This window comes from Rattus norvegicus, chromosome 12 (genome assembly GCF_036323735.1).
Source record: "Rattus norvegicus strain BN/NHsdMcwi chromosome 12, GRCr8, whole genome shotgun sequence".
Taxonomy (NCBI): Eukaryota; Metazoa; Chordata; class Mammalia; order Rodentia; family Muridae; genus Rattus; species Rattus norvegicus.
This window is the reverse complement of record NC_086030.1, coordinates 12532518-12553194: the sequence shown is the minus strand read 5'-3', so window position 1 is coordinate 12553194 and position 20677 is coordinate 12532518. Positions and strand designations below refer to the sequence as shown.

Here is a 20677-nt window from a genome sequence, read left to right as displayed (position 1 = left end):
CCTGAACTGTGCTCAGTACTAGCTGAGAAGTGTGTAAGGAGTGGGGGAGCTTCCCCTACTTTTAGCTTAAAATTGGAATTTTAAAAGCACTCTCTTCAGTGAATTAGATTCTCATAGTCTATAAACAGTATTCTTGCATTAATTGGCAACTCAAAGGGGTTGTCTATTAATTGACTTCAAGGATTTCTAAATTTAGAAATTTTAAGTTTTTTCTGATATTACTAGGCCAAAACAAACATGATCAAGGTTATGCAAAGAATGAGTATTAAAAGTGCATGAGGTGGGAGGGCTGATGTCAGTTCAAGCCCAGCCTATGCTGCAAAGAGAGTTCAAGGCCATCCTTGGGTACATAATGAATCCATCTCTCGGAACATAATGATACTAAGAAATCTGTTGTTTTTTTTTTTTTTTTTAAGTATTTAAGTTCAAGTCTTCTCAACAACTTTCTGTGTTTTCAATTTCAAATAACTGTATTGTTTACTTGACATTGCTTCGACTCAAATTGTCAGGCAATAAGACAGTTTTATCTATTAACTAGGTCGTTATTACTTTTAAAACTCCCCGTTCCCCATTTCTGATGTGAGTCTGGGTTCAGGGCCCTTCATATTTTATGCTACTATTATCCTTTTAAATATTAAAAAAAATACTGTTATATGTATGTGTCTGTGTGAATGAATTGTGCGTGTGCGTGTGTGTGTGTGCGTGCGTGCGTGCGTGCGTGCGTGCGTGCGTGCGTGCGTGCGTGTGTGTGTGTGTGTGTGTGTGTGTGCACGCGCATTAACATTCCCTGAGGCCAGAAGACAGCTCTGCATCTCTTGGAGCTTGAGTTACGTGTAGTTGTGAGCCCCACCTAGTGTGGGTGCTTTGAAGAGCAGCAGGCGCTCCTAACCACAGTCTCTCTGTTTAACCCCAGGGCTACCTTTTATAATCAGCATGTATGTCTATAGCCTGTTTGGGGAGGTTGCGGGATTGGAGGGGGGTAGGAGGAACAGTACTCTGCCTCAAACTCAGGATCTTGTGATGCTTTAATCTCAACACCCAGGAGACAAAAACGGGAGTGGAGGTTAGGGTGCGGGTCTCTGTGAGTTTGAGGTCAGCAGGATCTACAAGTTCCAGAACAGCCAAGAATATACAGGGAAACCCTGACTGGAAAAACAAAACTTTTTTCTCTTCCGTATTTTCTGAGAGATGTATTCTGACAGGAAGGCTCTTCGTTTTTCTGTACTAATCATTGGAGAGCAGAGTGGTGCACCTCGAATGGTAGCCATCCTGGAGACAGTTTGTAGTACATGTGCAGAAGTCAAGCTCACAGTGCAGTTCCTACAGGCTTGCTTGTAAGCTTGCTGCCCAGCTAGGATCTGTAAAGTAGAACCTTGAAAGCTTTCAGTCTTCTCCAACTGGTTAGTTTTTGCTAAAAAGCTCTTCTGCAGTGGTGTTTGCTACATAGTCTGTTTTTTTCAGACTTTACAATTCTAGATGCTAGAACATCACCTGTGGTACCTACCAGCCCATAGTAAACCTTGGGCAACAAGACTTCGTAGGCTTCTCCTTGTGTGTAAATTGCACACATAGCTGGGGGCAGAGTATATTGGTGGACCCCACCATGATACATCATTAATTCCTTTAGAGTCTCGCTGTGTCTTTTTCTCTTATAATTGATTGTGCAACACAGTGATTAATCTTAGCTATTAGTATGCAGTCTAGTGACTTTCTGGATGTGTGAGAACTGTCTTGGACTCAATCATGCTGGTTTTTGTCACTAAATTTACTGAAGACTTTAAGGGTTATATTGTAAAGCAGCTTTACTTACAAGCAGCAACCTGAGGAGTTCCCAGTGTGTGTCTGATCTTCTACTTTTAAATGTCTATTTTAGGAATCAGAAGATTTCTCTGCATTCTCTACAGCTTCCTAGCTTGTCTTGTGTTGACAAGGAGGGCTGGCATCTATAGGCTTAAGTTGTTGAAGTTTCCAAGAAGTGAAGAGAACCCTCTTTATAACAACACTGTCTGTCTGGAAGAGAATTCTGTCTCTCCATTTCTTTTTCTAAGGTCAGCCAGTCTTACTGAGTTGATTTCCTGCCCCAAGAAACTAGGTGGAGCTGTTAGCTAGCTCAGTAGTTAAGAGCACTTGCTTGCTCTTTTCAGAGGACCTACATCTGGTGGCTCATGACCTCCTGTAACTCCAACTTGAAGTAATCCGACACTCCTTCAGGCCCCCATAGGAACTTGCATACAAATGCAGTCTGTATGACTGTCTGTCCCCTCTCCCACCCCCACTCCCCATAATTAAATTAAAAAATAAAATTCAGTGAGTGATAGAGGAAGACACAAAAAGGTCAATGTAATCCATCCCTTTATTAGTAAAAATACCTTTGTATTTGAGGGATTTGGTTTACATACATGCATGCAGATATACATACATACAACTTGTTCATTTTTTACTGGTTGTTTTGTGTTCTTTGAGACAGAGTCTCAGTATGTAGTGGTGGCTGTTCTAGAACTCACTCTTTCTCCCTGGCTGGTCCATTAGTACAGAAATCTGACTGCTACTTCCTCCTCAGTGCTGGGATTAGAAGTGGCCACCATGCCCAGCACTTAGTATCCCCTAATGAGTTTTGAGAACTATGCCCTTGGGGACTAACTCTTTTAATAGTGTTGTAAACAGTTTTCTTTTTTAGTTAACATCTTTTTTGACATTTGTAATTTTTTTGTACACACATACACTCACACATACACACACACACACACACTTTTTAAAATAGTATCAAAGTCTTTCCCATTCGTTTCAAACTTCTGAGTATCTCCTGAGTAATTTCCTGAGTAAACTCCTGAAATTGAGGAGAATGACAGGCAATTACTTTGTTGTTTCTTCAAGTAACCATCTGGTAGTACCTTTTATTTCCTGGGTCACCTAACAGTGCCTCCAAGTTGTCACATCGGATTACTTAGTCACATTATCGCCCTTTTTCCCCTTTGTTTCTTGTAAGAGTGTTTCCCAGTGTGCATGCAGTAACCCACAGAGGCCAGAATGCTTCAAAAGCTGGTGTTAATATGGTTGTTAGCTGTGCTGTGAGTACTGAGAATTGAACGTAGGTCCTGGAAGAACAGGCAGGGTTCTTAATTGTTGAGCCATTTCCTCTCCCCCCCCCCCTTTTTTTTTCGGAGCTGGGGACCGAACCCAGGGCCTTGCGCTTGCTAGGCAAGCGCTCTACCACTGAGCTAAATCCCCAACCCTGTTGAGCCATTTCTGCAGCCTATTTTTATCACCTTTTTAATATTTGTTTTTTTATGTGTATTTCAGCTCCTTTTTAGTGCCCTGGGTCCTTTTTTTTTTTAAGGTACATTTAACTAATTTTATGTATTCACTAATTTTAAGTATTTTGCGTGTGTGTGTGTGTGTGTGTGTGTGTGTGTGTGTGTGTGTACTGTATTTGAGCAGTGCCCATGGAGTCCCCTAGAAATAGAGTTACAGGTGGTTGTGAGCTACCATGTGGTTGCTCAGAACTGAACCCAGGTCCACTACAAGAACAGCCCTGTTGTCTTGATGACTTCTACAAAATTCTAGAACATCTTGAGGACTACAATGTTGATTACCTTTTACTATTACTGATGTAATAACTTCTATTTTTCGTGGGGTTAGACAAATAGTTCAGTGGTTAAAAATACTGCCTGCTCTTCCAGAGGACCTAGGTTCAGTTCCTAACACCCACATGGCAGCTCACAACTGCCTGAAACTCCAGTTCCAGAGGGTCCGACACCTCACACAGACTTACATGCAGGCAAAACAGCAGTGCACATAGCCCTCCCCCATTTGTTTTCTTTTTCTAACTTCCTGTTTTGTTTGTGTTTCTTAAGTGTTGTTTTCTGGCTTTCTCAATGCATACTTTCCCACAGATATATTAGCTTAGCTTGGGCAATTTTTAAAAAATAATTCTTGTTACTTTTGCTGAACTAGAGTCATATTTTTTAGGTTCATTTAGGTAGAATTGTCATCTGATTAGCAGATAAGTATAGATACTATGCTTTGTTCGAATTATCTTGTCTATCCGAATTTAATTACTTTTCCAAAGTCTACTCACTTGTATGTAAGTTTATGCTTATCTTAGTTTTTATTCCTAGTTCATGTAAATGAGGTGGCTTTTGTGTGTGTTTTCTTTCATTGCTCCCCAGCCTCCTTCAGCTGGGCTATTGGACTGATCTGAGTATTAAGTATTTTGCTTATCTGTAGTTTACACAATTATTGTGAGACTGGACCATTAAGGGTATAGGTGGCCCACTTGACTTTGGTGTATTTCCTAGAGGGGCAGGTGTAACCATGAGCTAAGGAGTGTGTGTGTGCCTTTTGTAGTCTGTGCTTTTCACTTTTCCACAACTTAGAGTGGTGGTCCTTAGAACTGGAGCTCTGTCATGTGTCTGGCCACTTTCCCTTAAAGGTGTCTGGTTCCCATAGTAGTGTGGGTTTGTGTTCATTACAGTCCCCGAAGTACCATGTTTCACAGAGCCATTTTTCAGTTGGTAGACATTTGGGTTGTTTCCAATTTTCAACAGTGGCGATGATCATGTGTGTGCTCTGGGCATTCATATACAGGTGTTTGTGTGGATGTGTGTTCTTCCTGCTACTGGAAAATAGACGTAATGTGGGATTCCAAGACATATGGAAACTTTAACAAGTAGAAAAATTGTTACACAATTTTACATTTCTACCAGAAGGAAGAAAACCTCTGTTTTCTCCCTTCCTCACTAACAGCTTTTGTTGCTGTCCTCTTGACCACAAGCATTCTAGGGAACGATACAGCATGTCACTGTGGGTCTGGATGTTCATGTCCCTATTGATACTGTGTTTCTTTGCATGTGATTGGTTGACATTTGTATGTTGTCTCTGAAGAAATCTCTGGTCACATTGTAAATTAGTTGTTTATTTTACTTGCTTTTGTTGTGTGCTCTAAGCCTTCTCAGACAGACTAAGCTGCAGTGTGCCCACCGTGATCCCTCCCTATAAAACACACAAGTGGTTCAGTTCTTATTCGCCTCATTTTGAACATTTAAATGTCTTTTTTTATTGTTTGTGCCATAGATGGTAGGGCTATTGCTCAACTGAAGTGCACAGGGGCTTACCCCTGTGTTCGCTCTACAGTTTCATGGGTTTAGCTATTTTTAGGATTTTAAAAGCCATTTTGCATATGGTATGAAAGAAGTACTAAACATGATGCATTTTGTTTCTGTTTTATTACTCTTCCCCCAAGGTAGGCTCTCTGTGTAGCCTAAACTGGCCTCTGGCTTGCGATCCTCCTGCTTCTGCCCCTCTGAGTATTTGCATTACAGGTATATGCCCTCATCTTACCTGACTTCCTGCAGTGCTGTGTGGTGCTCAAACTAAGGACTGTAATTTGCGTGCCTCCCTAAGTAGAAGTACAAGCTATTTCCCCACCTCCTTTTCAGTGCTGGGGAGTGGAACCCAGGATTTGTACTCACTAGGCAGTCACCTGTTGAGCTTCATGCAAGAGTTTTTAATGGTTCTTAGCTGCCCTCTCCTTTTCAGTATTCTAGCTTTTTAGAATTTTAAGTACATTTGTGCTTTAAACTGTATCGGACTTTAAAAGAAAAAAATCTAGGCTATTTTATATTCCAGGACTTTCAGCAAATGAGTTTTTTCTTGTTTTTGTTTTTGTCTTTTTAGATTTATTTATTTTATATGAAAATACACTGTCACTGTCTTCAGACACACCAGAAGAAGGCATCAGATCCCATTACAGATGGCTGTGAGCCACCATGTGGTTGCTGGGAATTGAACTCAGGACCTCTGGAAGAGGAGTCAGTGTTCTTAACCTCTGAGCCATCTCTCCAGCCCTGAATTTTTTTCTTAACGAAAAAAATTGATTGTTTTAATTGTTTTTCACCACAGAAATTCCAGTAATGAGTCCTAAAACTGTCTCTACCCCGCAACCCCCAGTCCTATTTTAGAGATGATTTCCCTTTGTTCCTTACCCTAGTGTCCTGGCATGCTTCCAGGTCAGGTCGAGGCCTCCATGCTCATATACTGCCCCAACCCACCTGTGTTCTCCCCCCCCCCCTTCTTTCTCTCCCCATATTGCTCTTAGATGATTTGTTTTCCCAGTATGCTTTGGTTTTGTCCATCACAGTATTGTATAATAGTTAGAAAAGATTTGTTCTTTTCTGTTCAGAGCCCTTGCTCTCAGAATTTATTGAAGAGGTGAGTTTTTGTTTTGTTTTGTTGTTTTCTCTGATTGACTGTTGCCTCTCCAAACCTGTTCTCCTGGAACTTGTACTCCCGTTGGTTCTGTGCCTCTAATCAAGCTTTTGTGCTCTCCAGCTTTATTTTTCGCTGGTCTCCTCAGCACCTTTTCTGGGTTTTGATCTGCTTTAGTTTACCTGCTGAGAGCTGCTTCTTTAATGCTCATACTGATTTTAATCTTAAGAGACCTGCTTGCTCTGTTCCAAGAACTAATATTGTCACTTTTGTGTGCTTTGTTTTAGTAGTGAGTTGTTTTCTGTTTGCTTGGTTTTTTTGTTTGTTTTTAACTCTGTATGCTCTTCTCTGGGGTACCTTGTATCAGTGAGTTTTCGTGAATTTTGTGCATTTTTAGTTCTGTTAGTTTTTGATTTCTGAAACCGGATCTTGGTGTGTGGCACAAGCCAGCCTTGACTTGGAATCCTCCGTCTGCTTGTTGAGTAGTGGGGTTTGGTGAGCAGTGTGAGGAAAGCTGTGGTGGATCAGAAGTTTAGATCCAAGAGAAACATTCAAGGTCATTTCTTACCATTGGGAAATGCCTTGGGGGCCTAGCTTGGAGCCCTGCAGCAAAATTACTAGCAGTTTCAGCCCAGGAATGACATGCAGATTAAAAAACTGCTATAGGCAGAGCTGCTCTAGACTTGACCACAAATAAACGTCTTACTCCCCAAAATTCAAGTGTTATAAAATAATTGCTAGAATTTATGACCCTTTCCTCTTAGGAACAGTAGCGGTGACCTTAGGAAGGAACCAATTGACATCCCAAGGACTCATTGTACATCCAAAATTATAGATGAGTATTTCAAAGGAGAAATTAAAATTATAGCCTGTGTAAAAAGAGATGCCATTTAAAGCGGTGATTAGGATTGCTCAGATGTGACTGTTTCCCCACATCAAAGGCAAAGCTGCTCCAGTAGGAAAAATGGAGGGTTTGGAAGAATTGAAAAACAGTTTTTAATTCCCAGAGGTCAAAATTAAAACTGGAGGTAAATTGTATTGCAGTAGAAAGTTTGATGACTCCAGGAGATGATGTATCTATCATTGTACAAAAATATTTGGAATTCTGAATTCCCACTTCAAAATGTTTATACCTAGTTTCTAGGAATTGGAAAGTTATCTCAGGTAAATCAAAGTGTATGATGGGTAAATGTGTAGGATTGGAAGGTCAGATAGGGAAGGGAAGGCCTTATGTGGCTGACACACCCATCCATTGGTAGGGAAGGGAAGCCTTATGTGGCTGACACACCCATCCATTGGTAGGGAAGGGAAGGGATTTTTTTTTTTTTTTTACAACTGTGGGATATTCAGATTAATAATCCTGCAGTCCCAGAAACAGCCCATAATGAAATAAGTGCAGAAATGGTAGATGCTTGTGGAGAAGGTCTTGATGTGTGTCGCCAGAAACAACCCCAGACTGTGCCAATTGTCCAAATACAGGGCATAACAGGAATTGAGTTTCCAAATTTATGGGGGTAGGGGATGCACTGCTGAAGTATCAATGGCTCTACCCTTAAAATGGTTGACCAGCGGCCTTTAAGGGTAAAGCAGTGGCCCTTAACCATCGAACAAACAAAAAACTAAAAAAGCAAGCACTTGAGCAGCTGGAGGGTCAGCATATAGAAGAGTCTGTCAGTTCTTGGAACTCTCCAATATTCGTTATAATATAAGGAATCAGAAAATTTGAGATTATAAACAGATTTAAGAGCTATGAGTAGAGTAGTCTAACTAATGGGTTTGTTATAGCCTGGAGTTCCTGTCCTTTCTTCATTATCTAAGGCATGGCTTATCTTAGTAATTGATTGAAAAGACTGGTTTTTAGTAACCCATTGTATGAGCAAGATAAAAATTGTTTTCTGAATGCCTATAAAAAGATATCAGTCAAAAGTTCTTTAACAAGGAATGTTAGTGAGTCCAATTTTATGTTGATATCTTGTGCAACAACTGCTGGAAATAATTTGTAGGCAATTTCTTGTATCCATTTTTTTATTATATGGATTTTGGGGGGGGGGCTAATTCACATGCAGATACTTTAGAGAAAATGTTTAAGGAAACACAGACAATTCTGTCGTGCTGCGAGTTATAGATTGCTCCTGAGAAACTACAGTAAAGAGATTTGATTAACTATTAGGTTTATGAAATAAGTCAACAACAGCAAAATCATTCAATCACAAAAGGCACAGATCAGAAGAGATGAGTTGCAAATTCTTAATGATTTTCAAAAATTAATGGGAGATGTTAATTGGCTATGGCCTATTATTGGGTTAACTACTCAAAGTGTTAAGTAATTTGTTTTAAATATTGCAAGTTTTCAACCTAATAAGTCCAAGATGGTTAGTGGCTGAAGTGCAGAGAGTTAACTCTAGTAGAACAGATTTAATCCTAAAAGGAAGAATAAGACGACATGAGTTTTCAGGAAAAAACTCAGCAGAAGTTGTAAACTGATGCAGACACTCTGTCATTGTTGGTAACCTGTGGAGGTTGGTGAAGAGTTTGTAGCTGTTTAGGAGACATCAACAGCAGACAGCCTAAGCCAGCAAGCGTCTTCAGATCATCACAGTATTCTCCACACATTGTGGGAGAAACACCAGCTCTGAAGCATCTACGTTCTCTACTGATGCTAATAAGTTGGAAATGGCAGGCTATAAGTCAGACCGTATGAGTAAAGTAATTCAAAGCCTATATGCCTCAATTAGAAAAAAAAAAATCACAGCTATATGGATTTCTTAGATTTTCCTGAACCTCTTAATATAATTACTGACTCTCAATATGCAGAAAGGTTATTCTGCATATAGAAACTGCTGGATTTATTCCTAATAATTCAGGATTAACCTTTTTTTAAATACAAATGCAACAATCAGGATTAAAAATTATCCATTATGGGGTTGGGGATTTAGCTCAGTGGTAGAGCGCTTGCCTAGGAAGCGCAAGACCCTGGGTTCGGTCCCAAGCTCCGGGGGGAAAAAAAAATTAGCCATTATATATCAACCAAATTTGTTCACACACAGGTCTGCTAGGTTCATTACCACAGGAAATGAAATGAACCAGTTGTTGATAGGAAATATATTGGAATCATCAGAGTTTCATGAAAAACATGCAAACAGCTGAAGCTTAAAAAAAGTTTTTTCTGTTACTTGGAGACAAGCTAAGAAAAATTAAGCCTCGTTATACACTGAAGTTAACCCTAAAGATACCCAAAAAAATCCGGCAAATGGATGTGTTTCATTTTTCAGAATTTGGAAAACTAAAGTTTAAACACCATGCCTTTGATACATAATCAGGATTTTAAATTTTAAATTCTGAAAAGGCTGATTCTATAATTACATCTTTACACTAAGTAATGGTTATCGTGGGGAAAACCTCACAAATTAAAACTGATGAAGCCTCTGCATATGTCTCTAATAAATTGAAATCATTTTTTGCATATTATGTAAAATATATTAGCATTGTACCACACAGTCCTTCAGGACAGGCAGTTGTAGAAGGATCTAATCCCACCTTAAAGGAAATGCTTACAGGAAATGCTTATAAGACAAAGAGGGAAAATAAAAAACTGCAGAGATTCTAATCAGTAGTGCTCTAACTTTAAATTTTCAGAATGTTAATGAGAAAGGATCAACAGCAGCTAAGAAACACTGGGTTATAGAAAAAAAAACTATAGAATTAAGTCAGCCTGTGTGCTGTAAGGATATGTTAGCATTAGAGTGGAAGCCAGCATGGTTTTGTGTTGGGGGTGAGGGTTTCGTTATATTTCCACAGGAGACCCAAAGCTGTGGGAACCATCAAAACTGTTAACAGTTAGAGATCTTCTGAAGACCTTGGCCGCTGACCATAAAGCATTTATTTCATTGAAGATGTCTCTGTTTATACTTTCCCACTATACACAGCACAGTTAATGTCTTAAAAACAGCAGGGGGGAGATGTAGTGACATTTTGAGATTTCTGGAATTTGGTTTCTTAAAAAACACAGAAATATCATAAGAATGTACTTTTATGTTGGGGTGTGGGGATGGTTCGGATGGTCCACAGCAGCTGACCGTGATTCGCCTCATGTTCTAGCAGAAGCATGGTGTGTTTTCCGATCTGCAGAAAATTTCTGTGGTTGTGTGATACTTGGAATTCTGGGAGCTCTTCAGACGGTACATAAATGCTAGGACCCGGAGAGATGCGGTGGTTGTTGGTCCCTTAGGGAATTTGGTTGAGGTTCGTTTGTAGCCATGATCAAAGAAGAAACAAAAGGAAAGAAATTAGATTCAAAATCTCTTTCCCCTCTGTTCCTTTTCTCTCATCTCCTGTCTTTCTCCTCTACCCACTAAGTCTACTGTTGGAGGGTAAAACCAGGGGGTATGGGGAGATAAGGGGTAGGAACAAGAAGAACCCTCAAAGTAGCAAAGACCATCTACATCTCTGTACTGGCTACCTCTGTATTACTGCTCACTTCTATCTGGTTAGGCATTTTCCAGGCACTCTACAGCAGTTAGGTTATCCATAGCATCACTTCTATTTCTCAGTTTGAAATTATAGACAATGTCACCCTGATCATGATTGACAAAAAGGGTAAGACAGAAATGATGGTAGTGAACATCGTTAATTTGAGGTATTAAAATACATGTTAAGAGTAAGACAGAAATTATGATAGTGAACATCGTTAATTTGAGGTATTAAAGTACATGTTTTAATTCTTCTATTATAAGTGTCTATATCATTATTAGTAGGAAACTTCTTGGATCAGGTAGATTCGGAATCTTGTGGGAAATGATTTCCATGGTTACCGCTGTAGAAGGGAAATATTTTCAACTAGGCTCTCTTCCCTTCCCTCCCCCTCCCCCTCCCCCTCCCCCTCCCCTCCCCTCCCCTCCCCTCTTTTTTCTTTTCTTTTCTTTTGCCTTGCCTTGCCTTTTTCCTTTCCCATTCCCCTTCCCCTTTCCTTTAATAAAGTGGTCCTTGAGACAGCATCTTTTTTTGTGACCCTGGACAGCCTGGAATTTACTCTGTATATTAAGCTGGACTCCAACATGGAATTATCCCCCTGATTCTGCCTCCTTAAAGCTAGAATTATAGGTGTATGCTTAGCTCAGGGCACATACTTTGGATCATTGTCCCTGGGTTTAGTTAGGCAGAGTCTGTTAATTGTAATTCAGCCCCTTGTGTGTAACCACTTGTTTATATAGTATCCTTTATTCCTTTGTGTTGTTTATAACTTAGCCTTGTGCTTACTAACAAGCATGTATGGACACATCTTTGTTTATGCACCTGTGTGGGAACTCCACCCCATTCTTTAATACTCTACTAACGTGTGAGTGACACATTGCTTTTCCCAGATACTGTACATCCGTTTTGTCTTTAGCTGAGTAAATATCCACGTGGGTACTAATGCTCGCTGTGTTTCAGTTTTAGTATATTTGAAAAATTCTATTACCTCAGCTTACCTGTATACAACTTTGCATTAAAATAATTTCACCAAATTCAAAGTGGTTCAAAGAAGTCTTGGTACTCTGTACAGTCTAAGGTCTGCCATGGGCAGCTTTCCCGCTCGCTCGCTCACTCACTCACTCACTCACTCACTCACTCACCCACCCACCCACCCACCCACCCACTCACCCACTCACTCACCTTGCAGTGTTTGTGATGATGATTTAATCTTCAGGCCCTGCTTTCCTCATCTCTATTCCTACTGAGAGCCAAGACCTCCGTCAGCTTCGCTACATCTCCCCACATAACCTAAGTGATTACTGAAGCCACTGAGATGGCACAAACCTCCTTCTTGTCCTCTTTGAGACAGTGAAGGGAGTGTGGGCAGGATTACTGTTACACATACTGCTGTTTGTGACAGAAAGGCAGCGAACTACTTCATTCATCTCTGGTGATCTCCAGCAGCTTCCTCTCAGGGACACTTAGAAGCTAGCTTTATGGCCAATCTATGCAAACATGGCCCACCCATATTTTTAACTAAGTGAGTAGAGTTTAAGTACTCCTATAGATTCTTGTAGCTAACTTCAAATGTAGAGGTGGATAAAAAACAAAGCCCCAGAGTGGTTAAAAACGAGATAAAATATGGTTCACCTTAAAGCACAGTGACTGGACTTCATAGCCTTTTCTCTTTTTCTCCTTTGGGGCAGGGGATGATAGATTTTTAAAGTCTCTTCTGTTTTCTTGACATTTGACATTTCTGGTCTACCTCAGTATTGATAAGAGTAGAAGCAGTAGGGTCCTGGGTTGGGATATTGAAGTTGGCTTGAGTTTGTGCCTTGGCTCTGCTGTTGATGTTGTACTGTATGGTTAAATGACACACACTGCATCTAGGTTCTGACTGTAGGTGCTTAGAGACTCAGATCCAACCTTGCGATGAGCCTCTTAGAAGTGCAAAGTGATCTCCAGAGACAAGAGGTCTCGTCTCAGTTTTAAGCTCAGTTTATTTTCTAAAAGCAGAGTCTTGATTGTTTTATGAGACATTAGAAAATTGAAAAATATCCCATTAATAATAGCTCTCTGGCCAAAGGTATTTTGCTAATTCTTAGACATTCCCCAAGTAGGAAACGGCTCCTGTCCACGTGTTGCTTGTAGCTAGAGCCCCTGTTTCATCTCTGCTCCAACAAGCCACCTCCTTAAACTTGGGACTGCCTTCCCCTGGCTTTAAATAATTTGCATGGTATCTGCATTTATATACGTGGTGGTCAGTTTAACTTCTGTTTGAGGGTTTTGGAAATCATCATATGCTTTTATGTATGACTTGGTTTTGTTTTCTCAGCTGGCTTGGAATAATCCAAAGGGTAAAAATACTGATTCTCCCTTCTCCATGGCATCTGTGGTAGAGGCCATTGTTCAGGTGGCATTGTTGGCTGTGGTTGAGTGACTTGCACTTGCACATGGATCTGCAGCAGTTGGAGATGGTTAGTGCATGGCTAGAGTTGCAGACAGGCATCAAGACAGGACTTGTTTAGAGATTTGGTACTTAACCCACCACCGTGTATTTTAGTATAGTCTCAACCTTTTTCCCCAAGAAATTTTGCTGTTCATATTTCATTGAAGGAATTTAGTAGGTCGTTATTATTTGAATTTTTAGTATAATATTTGCATAATTGTGTCATTTGGGCAGTAATAACCATTCTAAGACTGAGGAAAAGAGCTGTTCAAGAGACTCAGTTCTGGTAGTTTTCATTATTTCATTAAATTAATTTGTTAATCTCTGGTGATTCTTAGGGTAGGTTGTCAAGGAGAAGTCGGTTGCTGATTTCATTTGGAAGTGACTTTAGTTAAGAATAAGAAACTCCTTTGTACTTGCTTTAAAACAAGATTTTTTTCTTTGCACTTAAAATGGATGTTTCTTTCACATGAGTGTTTGCATTTTATTTTCCCATTTTTTTCCCCTCTAAAACCAGTGTGCTATTCCACTAAGACCCTGTTTTGCATCTTCCCCAGGAATGTCACTGTCTGCTGGATCTTCCCCTCTCCATTCCCCCAAAATTACTCCACACACCTCTCCTGCTCCTAGAAGAAGAAGCCACACTCCAAACCCAGCAAGTTTCATGGTGCCGCCTAGTGCCTCCACTCCTGCCAATAACCCTGTTCCTCAGACTCCGTCCTCTGGTCAAGTGATCCAGAAGGAGACTGTCGGGGGGACGACTTACTTCTATACAGATACAACTCCAGCACCTTTGACTGGAATGGTATGGCTTCCATTAAAGAGGGAATCCGTGCTCTTAGAAAAGCTGCTCCTTAACTAATGTGGTCACCTCCAACGTTGGAAGGTTTTTAGGGACAAAAAAAATTACTTTACTTTTTAGCTTACTCTCGTATCTTTAAATTGATGTGATTCTTCCTAATTTCATTTGGAAATCGGGTTGTAGTTGTGTACTTTGTGTTAGTGTGCTGGGGCTGCCACTGCAGGGCTACCACCGTAAGACTTGAGCTAGCTAAAGTTGATGGTCTCTGGCTTCTGTTCCTAGTTACTGGGCAAGTAGGTCTACCTTTGAGAAGATGTTGAAGAAAGTAGGCTGTATCTTAATTATTGAAAGCAAATGGATGAGCCTGTTGGCTCAGATAAAACAGTAAAAGGCAGAGCTCTAGTTTGCAGACTGGCATGCAGTGATAAAGGCTGGTCGTGTGGTTGTTGTGAAGGAGGGAAAGGATTCAGACAAGATAGCGAGCAGCCAAATGACTAGTGTTAGGAAGAGAATCACCACGTAAAAGGAAGAGTATGCTGGGTGGATAGACTTGCTTACATAGATCAAGAGAGGAAGAACATAGCCAGAAGAATGATTTCTTCTTAGGGTGAATCATCAGTGCCAGGAGATGGGTGAAAGGGCAAGAGAGCCAGCAGTGTGGGGAGTTGGGGGTGCCCTTGTGTTACTTAGTGCCTCTCTTTTTGGCCTCACTGCCTTGTCTACATTAAAGAAAAAAAAAAAACAAAACAAAACTAAAGAAATTAGTAAATAGCTCTTGAGTTCAAAACAAAACAAAACAAATTCCATTAAAATGATGGGAGCTTAAACTATAGAAATCTGACTGGGTTTCAGTAAGCGCAATTTGATTGTCAGACTAAATTAAATTTAATATTTTGCAAAAGATCTTTTTAAGTGACAGGAAAACAGGTTTCTTTGCCTTTTTTTGGAAAGTTTAGACCTGTTGTGATTTTTACACTCAAGTCTTTGTACTTTTAAGATAGTTTTCTTATTTAAAACATGAGAAACATAGTAAGTAATCCCCTGCCTTGTAGAAATAAATGTGAAACCTTGTAAGTCCTGTAAATACCTTGAGGAAACCATTAGTGAGGTCTTCTGATGTGTTTCTTTTTGGGTGTGTGCATCACAAACCATGGAACAATGCGATGATCAAGGCGGAGCACCTTGTTCCTTTCAAGCAAAATCTTGCCGGTTTAATAATTTTTGATACTTTAAAAAATTTTTATTTATAGAAAGAAATTGCACTGAAATATGTAGAGGTTTGCTTGTCCCAGAAATGTCTCTGTGTCTGTAGAGATGAGTATATTTTACAATGTTTTCAGTCTTCTGGCCGTATTTATATTTTTTTGCAAGCCTGAGATAGTTAAACCTAATTGTCCGATAGAAGGAAACCAAGGCAAGAAAAAGGCAATTTTGCTCTCTGCAGGCCCAGGTTGTATAGTTTTACTTTATAGTTGCATTCCACAGCAGCTGAATGTCTGAGGATGACAACAATAAAAGGCCAAAAAAGCAGCTAAATTTACTTCTAAGAAAGAGGAAAGAAACCACTAGGGTGGACGTGGGGAGAAGCTTGGAGACACCATAGGGACAAAAGGAAGGCCCTGAGTGGGGGCAGATGAGAGAAGGAAGCTGAGGAGGTGGGGCCGAGGCAGCCTTATCCACTGACACCTAGAGTGTCTGAGCTTGGAGTGGCGACAGGTGTGCTAGCCACAGAGATGCTGCCAGACCATCTCCACCCGGCAGAGCCTCACGGCTTCTCTTTCTCTCTCCAGTTGGTTTAAAGTCCACTTCTGAACTGTTGGAATAGAACATTCTTTCAAAGAGTTATTTTTGCTTTCTCAGTGGAGCTGAAATTTTATATCTGAATAAATATTTTCTTCTTAGACTTTTAAAAAATTTCTTGTTTTTAAAATTGTTGAAATAGATTTATGAAATGAATTCATTCAGAAAGTATTCTCATAATTGTATTTGAAATATTCCAGAATTTATTACTATCATAAAAATTAAACTTATGAAAATTATATAAATCTTACTAACAGAAAAATTGATCATATTTTCCTTCTCCTTGCCATTTTAGGTATTTCCAAACTATCATATTTACCCACCAACTGCACCTCATGTTGCTTACATGCAACCCAAAGCAAACGCACCTTCCTTCTTCATGGCCGACGAGCTCCGACAGGTAGGCTTTCGGGAGCTAGGACAGACTGGCCATCGCTGTGCCTCAGTCGGGAAAATCTACAGAGCACTCTGTAGTCACACAGTCTCCTAGGCGAGCAGATTTAGGCCGGAAGCTTTATGTTTAAGGAAATCTTATATAATGTACTAGAGTATAAAATACAGACTTACTATTTAAATGTGTCACCCTTCTGTATTTTGGTTTTTGTACAGAAGAGATTCTTTACATGGGTTTATTTGTGTGTGTGTGTGAGTGTGTGTGTGTGTGTACATAAACATGCCTGCTCACTTGGAATGTGTCAGGGAGAGCACAGATGGGAGCTGATTCTCTCCTACTGTGTGGGTACTGGGAACAAAATTGAGACTATCAGGCACTGAGCCATCCCACATGGAAAGGGCTCTTAAAGAAAACATGTGGGGTTGGGGATTTAGCTCAGTGGTAGAGCGCTTGCCTAGGAATCGCAAGGCCCTGGGTTCGGTCCCCAGCTCCGAAAAAAAGAACAACAACAACAAAAAAAAAGAAAACATGTAATTTAAGTGCCGTTTAACCTTTAAATTATTTCTATTAATTTGACACAGAATTAAGCTTCATAACTTACTCCTTTGTTTTATTGGTTGTCATAAACAACCTGGATATTCTTGCTATTTATAGCTTATATATACATTCTCAAAAGTATTTTTATTTCATAGAAAGTGTTTTCAGTGCACTTATGCATGCAGTGTGTGTGTGATGTACACCTTATTGCTTTCTGCCGTACTGGGGATAGGAGCCAGAACTTTGTGCATGCCCGGCCAATACTGACTGTCACTGATCTATGTCCTCAGTTTCTGCATAACTTTAGAATGAATTCTTGACTACATTAATAGATCTTATATATTTCAGGTTGATTCATAGCACTTTTCTGGTTTTTTAAGATAGGGTTTCTTGTGTTACCCTGGCTGTCCTGGAACTCACTTTGTAGACCAGGCTGGCCTCGGAACTCACAAGAGATCTGCCTGCCTCTGCCTCCCAAGTGCTGGGGGTTAAAGGTTTGTGCACCATCATCTTTATTTTTTCTATTATTATTTTTACTTAGATTCAGACTTGGAGATAGTATCCCTAGAATTGAAATTGATACATAGTAACATATAAAAATGTTATGAGTATTAACATATATATAATTAAGTAGAAAATTATTTAGGTATAATGCAAAAATCTAGATTACAGAACCTCTGTTTAGAATTTGTTATCAATATCCTTATTTCCTATTCTTAGGAGCTGATCAACAGACATTTAATAACAATGGCTCAGATTGATCAAGCAGATCTGCCAGGTAAAATGAATGACGACATCTTCTTCCCAACCCTCGGGCAAGGCAGCTGGAGGACGGCCTGGCCTACAGCAGGCTCAAGGACAGCCTGGGCTGCACAGAGAAATCCTGTCTCAAAAAAAAAAAAAAAAAAATTGGATCCTATCTTAAGCCACATTTAAAAAAATTAATAGATTAAGGATTTATATGCCTAAAAACTTTATAACTCCTACTGTGTGTACCTTTAAATTGATAAAGTATTTTGATAGGACAAGGTTTACTGCATGACTCAAAGAAGCCTTTTTTCTGGACTGTAGATTTAGCTCAGTGGAAATACTTGGGCTGGTAATTTGATTTACTCCCCAGCGCTGGAGGCTAAAGCCACAAAAACAAAACACAGATAAATTCTTCTAAGTTAAAATTTAAAAATGACCCAAAGACATCTGCTGTTAAAGAGGAACTAGAACTTGGAAGGAGAGATTTGTAATCCGTACAATTGAGAAATAAGAGAACAGGGCCTGACCGAAAAGCCTGGTGGGAAAGTGGCCGGAGACGAGTGTGAGCACTTTGATGGATGATCCTCAGCCAGTGGATGTTTCAAGGGGAAACACACGTAGGAAATGATTTATCAAGAGGAAACACATGTAGGAGATGATTTAAAACTTGGCCAATTTACAGTGGTGGGATATAGATCTGTGTGCTCATAATATGACGAGAGTTTAAACTGTTGGACATGCAACTGCTTTGGAAAACTCAAAACTATATGCCGCTATTTACCTGGTGTTTCCAGGTGAACTTTGACCTTTTCAGCTGGATGATAGACAAGGTAGTCGTAAATGCACACAAGGCAGTGGCAACCTGAAGCAGTCCGAATGCTCATCTTAAGAGCAGTGGACGAGTTTCTGAAGAAAGCACTGACGGCAGCACAGAAGAGTGTTAGTGACAGTGGAGAAGCGAGGCGGGGCGACTGCATGCGACATGCCCCTTTCTATGAAGTTACATAGCTCAGATAACACTCTGTAGTGCTTCATACGCGTGAACCAGTGGCCTGAATAGTATAAACTAAAGATTATTATTAAGTTAGTCTTGTACAGCTATGTTCAAACATGTCCTAATCAAAGAGCCCTTCATTTTTTTTTTTTTTCTCTTTTCTTTTTTTCAGAGCTGGGGACCGAACCCAGGGCCTTGCGCTTGCTAGGCAAGCGCTCTACCACTGAGCTAAATCCCCAACCCGAGCCCTTCATTTTTGTAACTGACAGTTTTGCTTCTCAGGTTCACTGTGTCTTTTTTCGGTTAGCTTTTTATTTGACAGTTTCATTGTGTAGCCTTAGCTGGCCTGGGAGTCCCCAGTCTGCCTATCTCTGCTGCTGTTTCCTGAGTGCTGGGATGGGATGAGTGCCTAGCCATGCTCACCATTGCATTAGCCTTAGTCTCACGTTGGCTCATGTCAGTCTGTTGTTGCTGTCTTCTCTTTCTGTCTCATCAGTGTGGACTCACTTGTAGCCAAGCATGTTTCCCATCTCAGATAACGCTGGCCATGTCCAAAACCTTTTTAGTTGTCATCACTGTGAGCGGTGTCTACAGCAGGCAGTAGCTGGAGGCCAGGAATGCTGTCAACACCCTGTGTGTGCAGGACGGCTCTTCACAGTGTTAATTGGGCTAGGGTTGAGAGCCGTGGCCATGGGCTTGCTGCACTGAGTTCTGTATACTTGAGAGCTCTTAATCTAGCTGATGGTTGATACGGCTCTTGGAGGAGAAGAAACTAAAACCCACCCTACCTACCATTTCTTTTTTCTTCTTCCCTTTCCACTCCTTATCACTGTCATTTTCAGTATGATCTGGAAGTGAGCTGTAGAGCGTGTAGTCTTCATTTGATTTTCTTTTGGGCTTTTAGCTCTGCAGTATATTTTTTACATTAGTTATTTTAATACTAAGCACCCCTTTAGTTATGAGTAAGTATATGGATTTATTAGACTGAGGTGAACACAAGAATAGAATGATAGTTAACAACTAAATCACCTGGAGATAAAAGGAACACATCTTAGCACAAGACAGCGCTCATAAAACAGGCCAGCAGCCTGTTTATAGTAAATAGGGTTCAGAGTGGGACCACAGCTCAGAGAACTGTGTTCCAGGAGAATCATGAGGAAGCTTCAGGGGCTTGATATTCGTTAAGTCGACAGTGGTGTGTCACAGTGGGACAGATTGAAGGAGGGACAGTGCTAAAAGTCCTACATTCGGTAACCTTAAGAGTTTCATGATCTCTTTCAAACAAATCATGTACGGCCATTGCACACACATTCAAGAGTACAGCTCCTGAAGCCTTGACAGTGGTTGCTGTGGAGATCTTTGTGTATCTGTCTTTTACCTCGAATAGTTGCTTGTTAAAAACCAGAGTAGTGATCAGAAAGGTTGCTGCAAATGTCATAGCTGGTTTGACTCTTGCGCCATCACCTGACGGTTACTTTCACTGTCGAGCACTGATTTCACTGTGCCTCTTAATTATTTGGGGGAAGCATAGTTTTTTTTAGTTGTACTTCTTTGTAAGAGTTTTATGTCGCATAGGTTCACACATAGATATGCATGCGTATACATGCATGGATACACTTCCCAATTTAATACAACTTATTTATTTATTTAATACAATTTATTAAATTTATGCTCTAAAGATAATTCAAAAATCTATCTTGGTTCTTACTAATATTAGAATAAAATGTTTAATATATCAAGTAATAACTCATTTTTAGTAATTATTTTTGAGAACAAAAATCCCTGTACTGTGCTGCCAAGAGACAGAAATAACTTGAGACTGTGAGCTTCGCTTGTGCTTGGCTACTCCATAACCTGGTCTGCTGGGTTTGTAACAAGTCTGTCAAACACACACTGCCTCGTGACACCGATCTGTTAAGATTTGTCAGTAGATTGTAATAAATTTGGTTTCTTCTTTATTATTGAGAGAGATTTATGAATGTCCGTCATTGACAATGATCTTTCTGTGACTTACTCCAGCAGTCCCTACAGAAGTTGACAGCTACCATAGTCTGTTCCCTCTAGAACCACTGCCACCCCCAAACCGGATACAGAAATCAAGTAATTTTGGATATATCACATCTTGCTACAAAGCTGTAAATAGCAAAGATGATTTGCCATATTGCCTTCGAAGGATACATGGTAAGGAAGGTGGATCTCCTCAGAAATATATTGCTTTTGCTAAGATTATTCATACTTTCACATAAACAGTGTTATATTATCATGCATGTTTGGAGAACAGGGTTTCTTTTT

General features: G+C 40.1%; 1 protein-coding gene and 1 long non-coding RNA gene across 14 annotated transcripts in view; one reads left to right on the top strand and one right to left on the bottom strand.

Annotated features, from left to right (window-relative positions):
- Positions 1-20677, top strand: part of Pan3 (poly(A) specific ribonuclease subunit PAN3) — a 124232-nt gene that overhangs the window by 83872 nt on the left and 19683 nt on the right. For 11 of the 13 annotated variants that reach the window (XR_010056399.1, XM_346914.10, XM_006248842.5 and 8 more), the window contains 4 exons: positions 13666-13913; positions 16006-16110; positions 17362-17419; positions 20405-20566. Coding sequence is in view for 12 of the 13 variants with exons in the window: in XM_346914.10 (XP_346915.4) it covers positions 13666-13913; positions 16006-16110; positions 17362-17419; positions 20405-20566 (573 nt within the window). In the remaining variant the exon portion in view is untranslated. The remainder of the gene's footprint in view (positions 1-13665; positions 13914-16005; positions 16111-17361; positions 17420-20404; positions 20567-20677) is intronic. The other 2 variants (XM_063271439.1, XM_039089924.2) reach the window with 1 other exon arrangement.
- Positions 3378-11997, bottom strand: LOC134481261 (uncharacterized). The gene is made up of 2 exons (XR_010056707.1): positions 11860-11997; positions 3378-10430 (listed from the first exon to the last, which is right to left on the bottom strand). It is a non-coding gene; the product is annotated as an uncharacterized LOC134481261 (long non-coding RNA).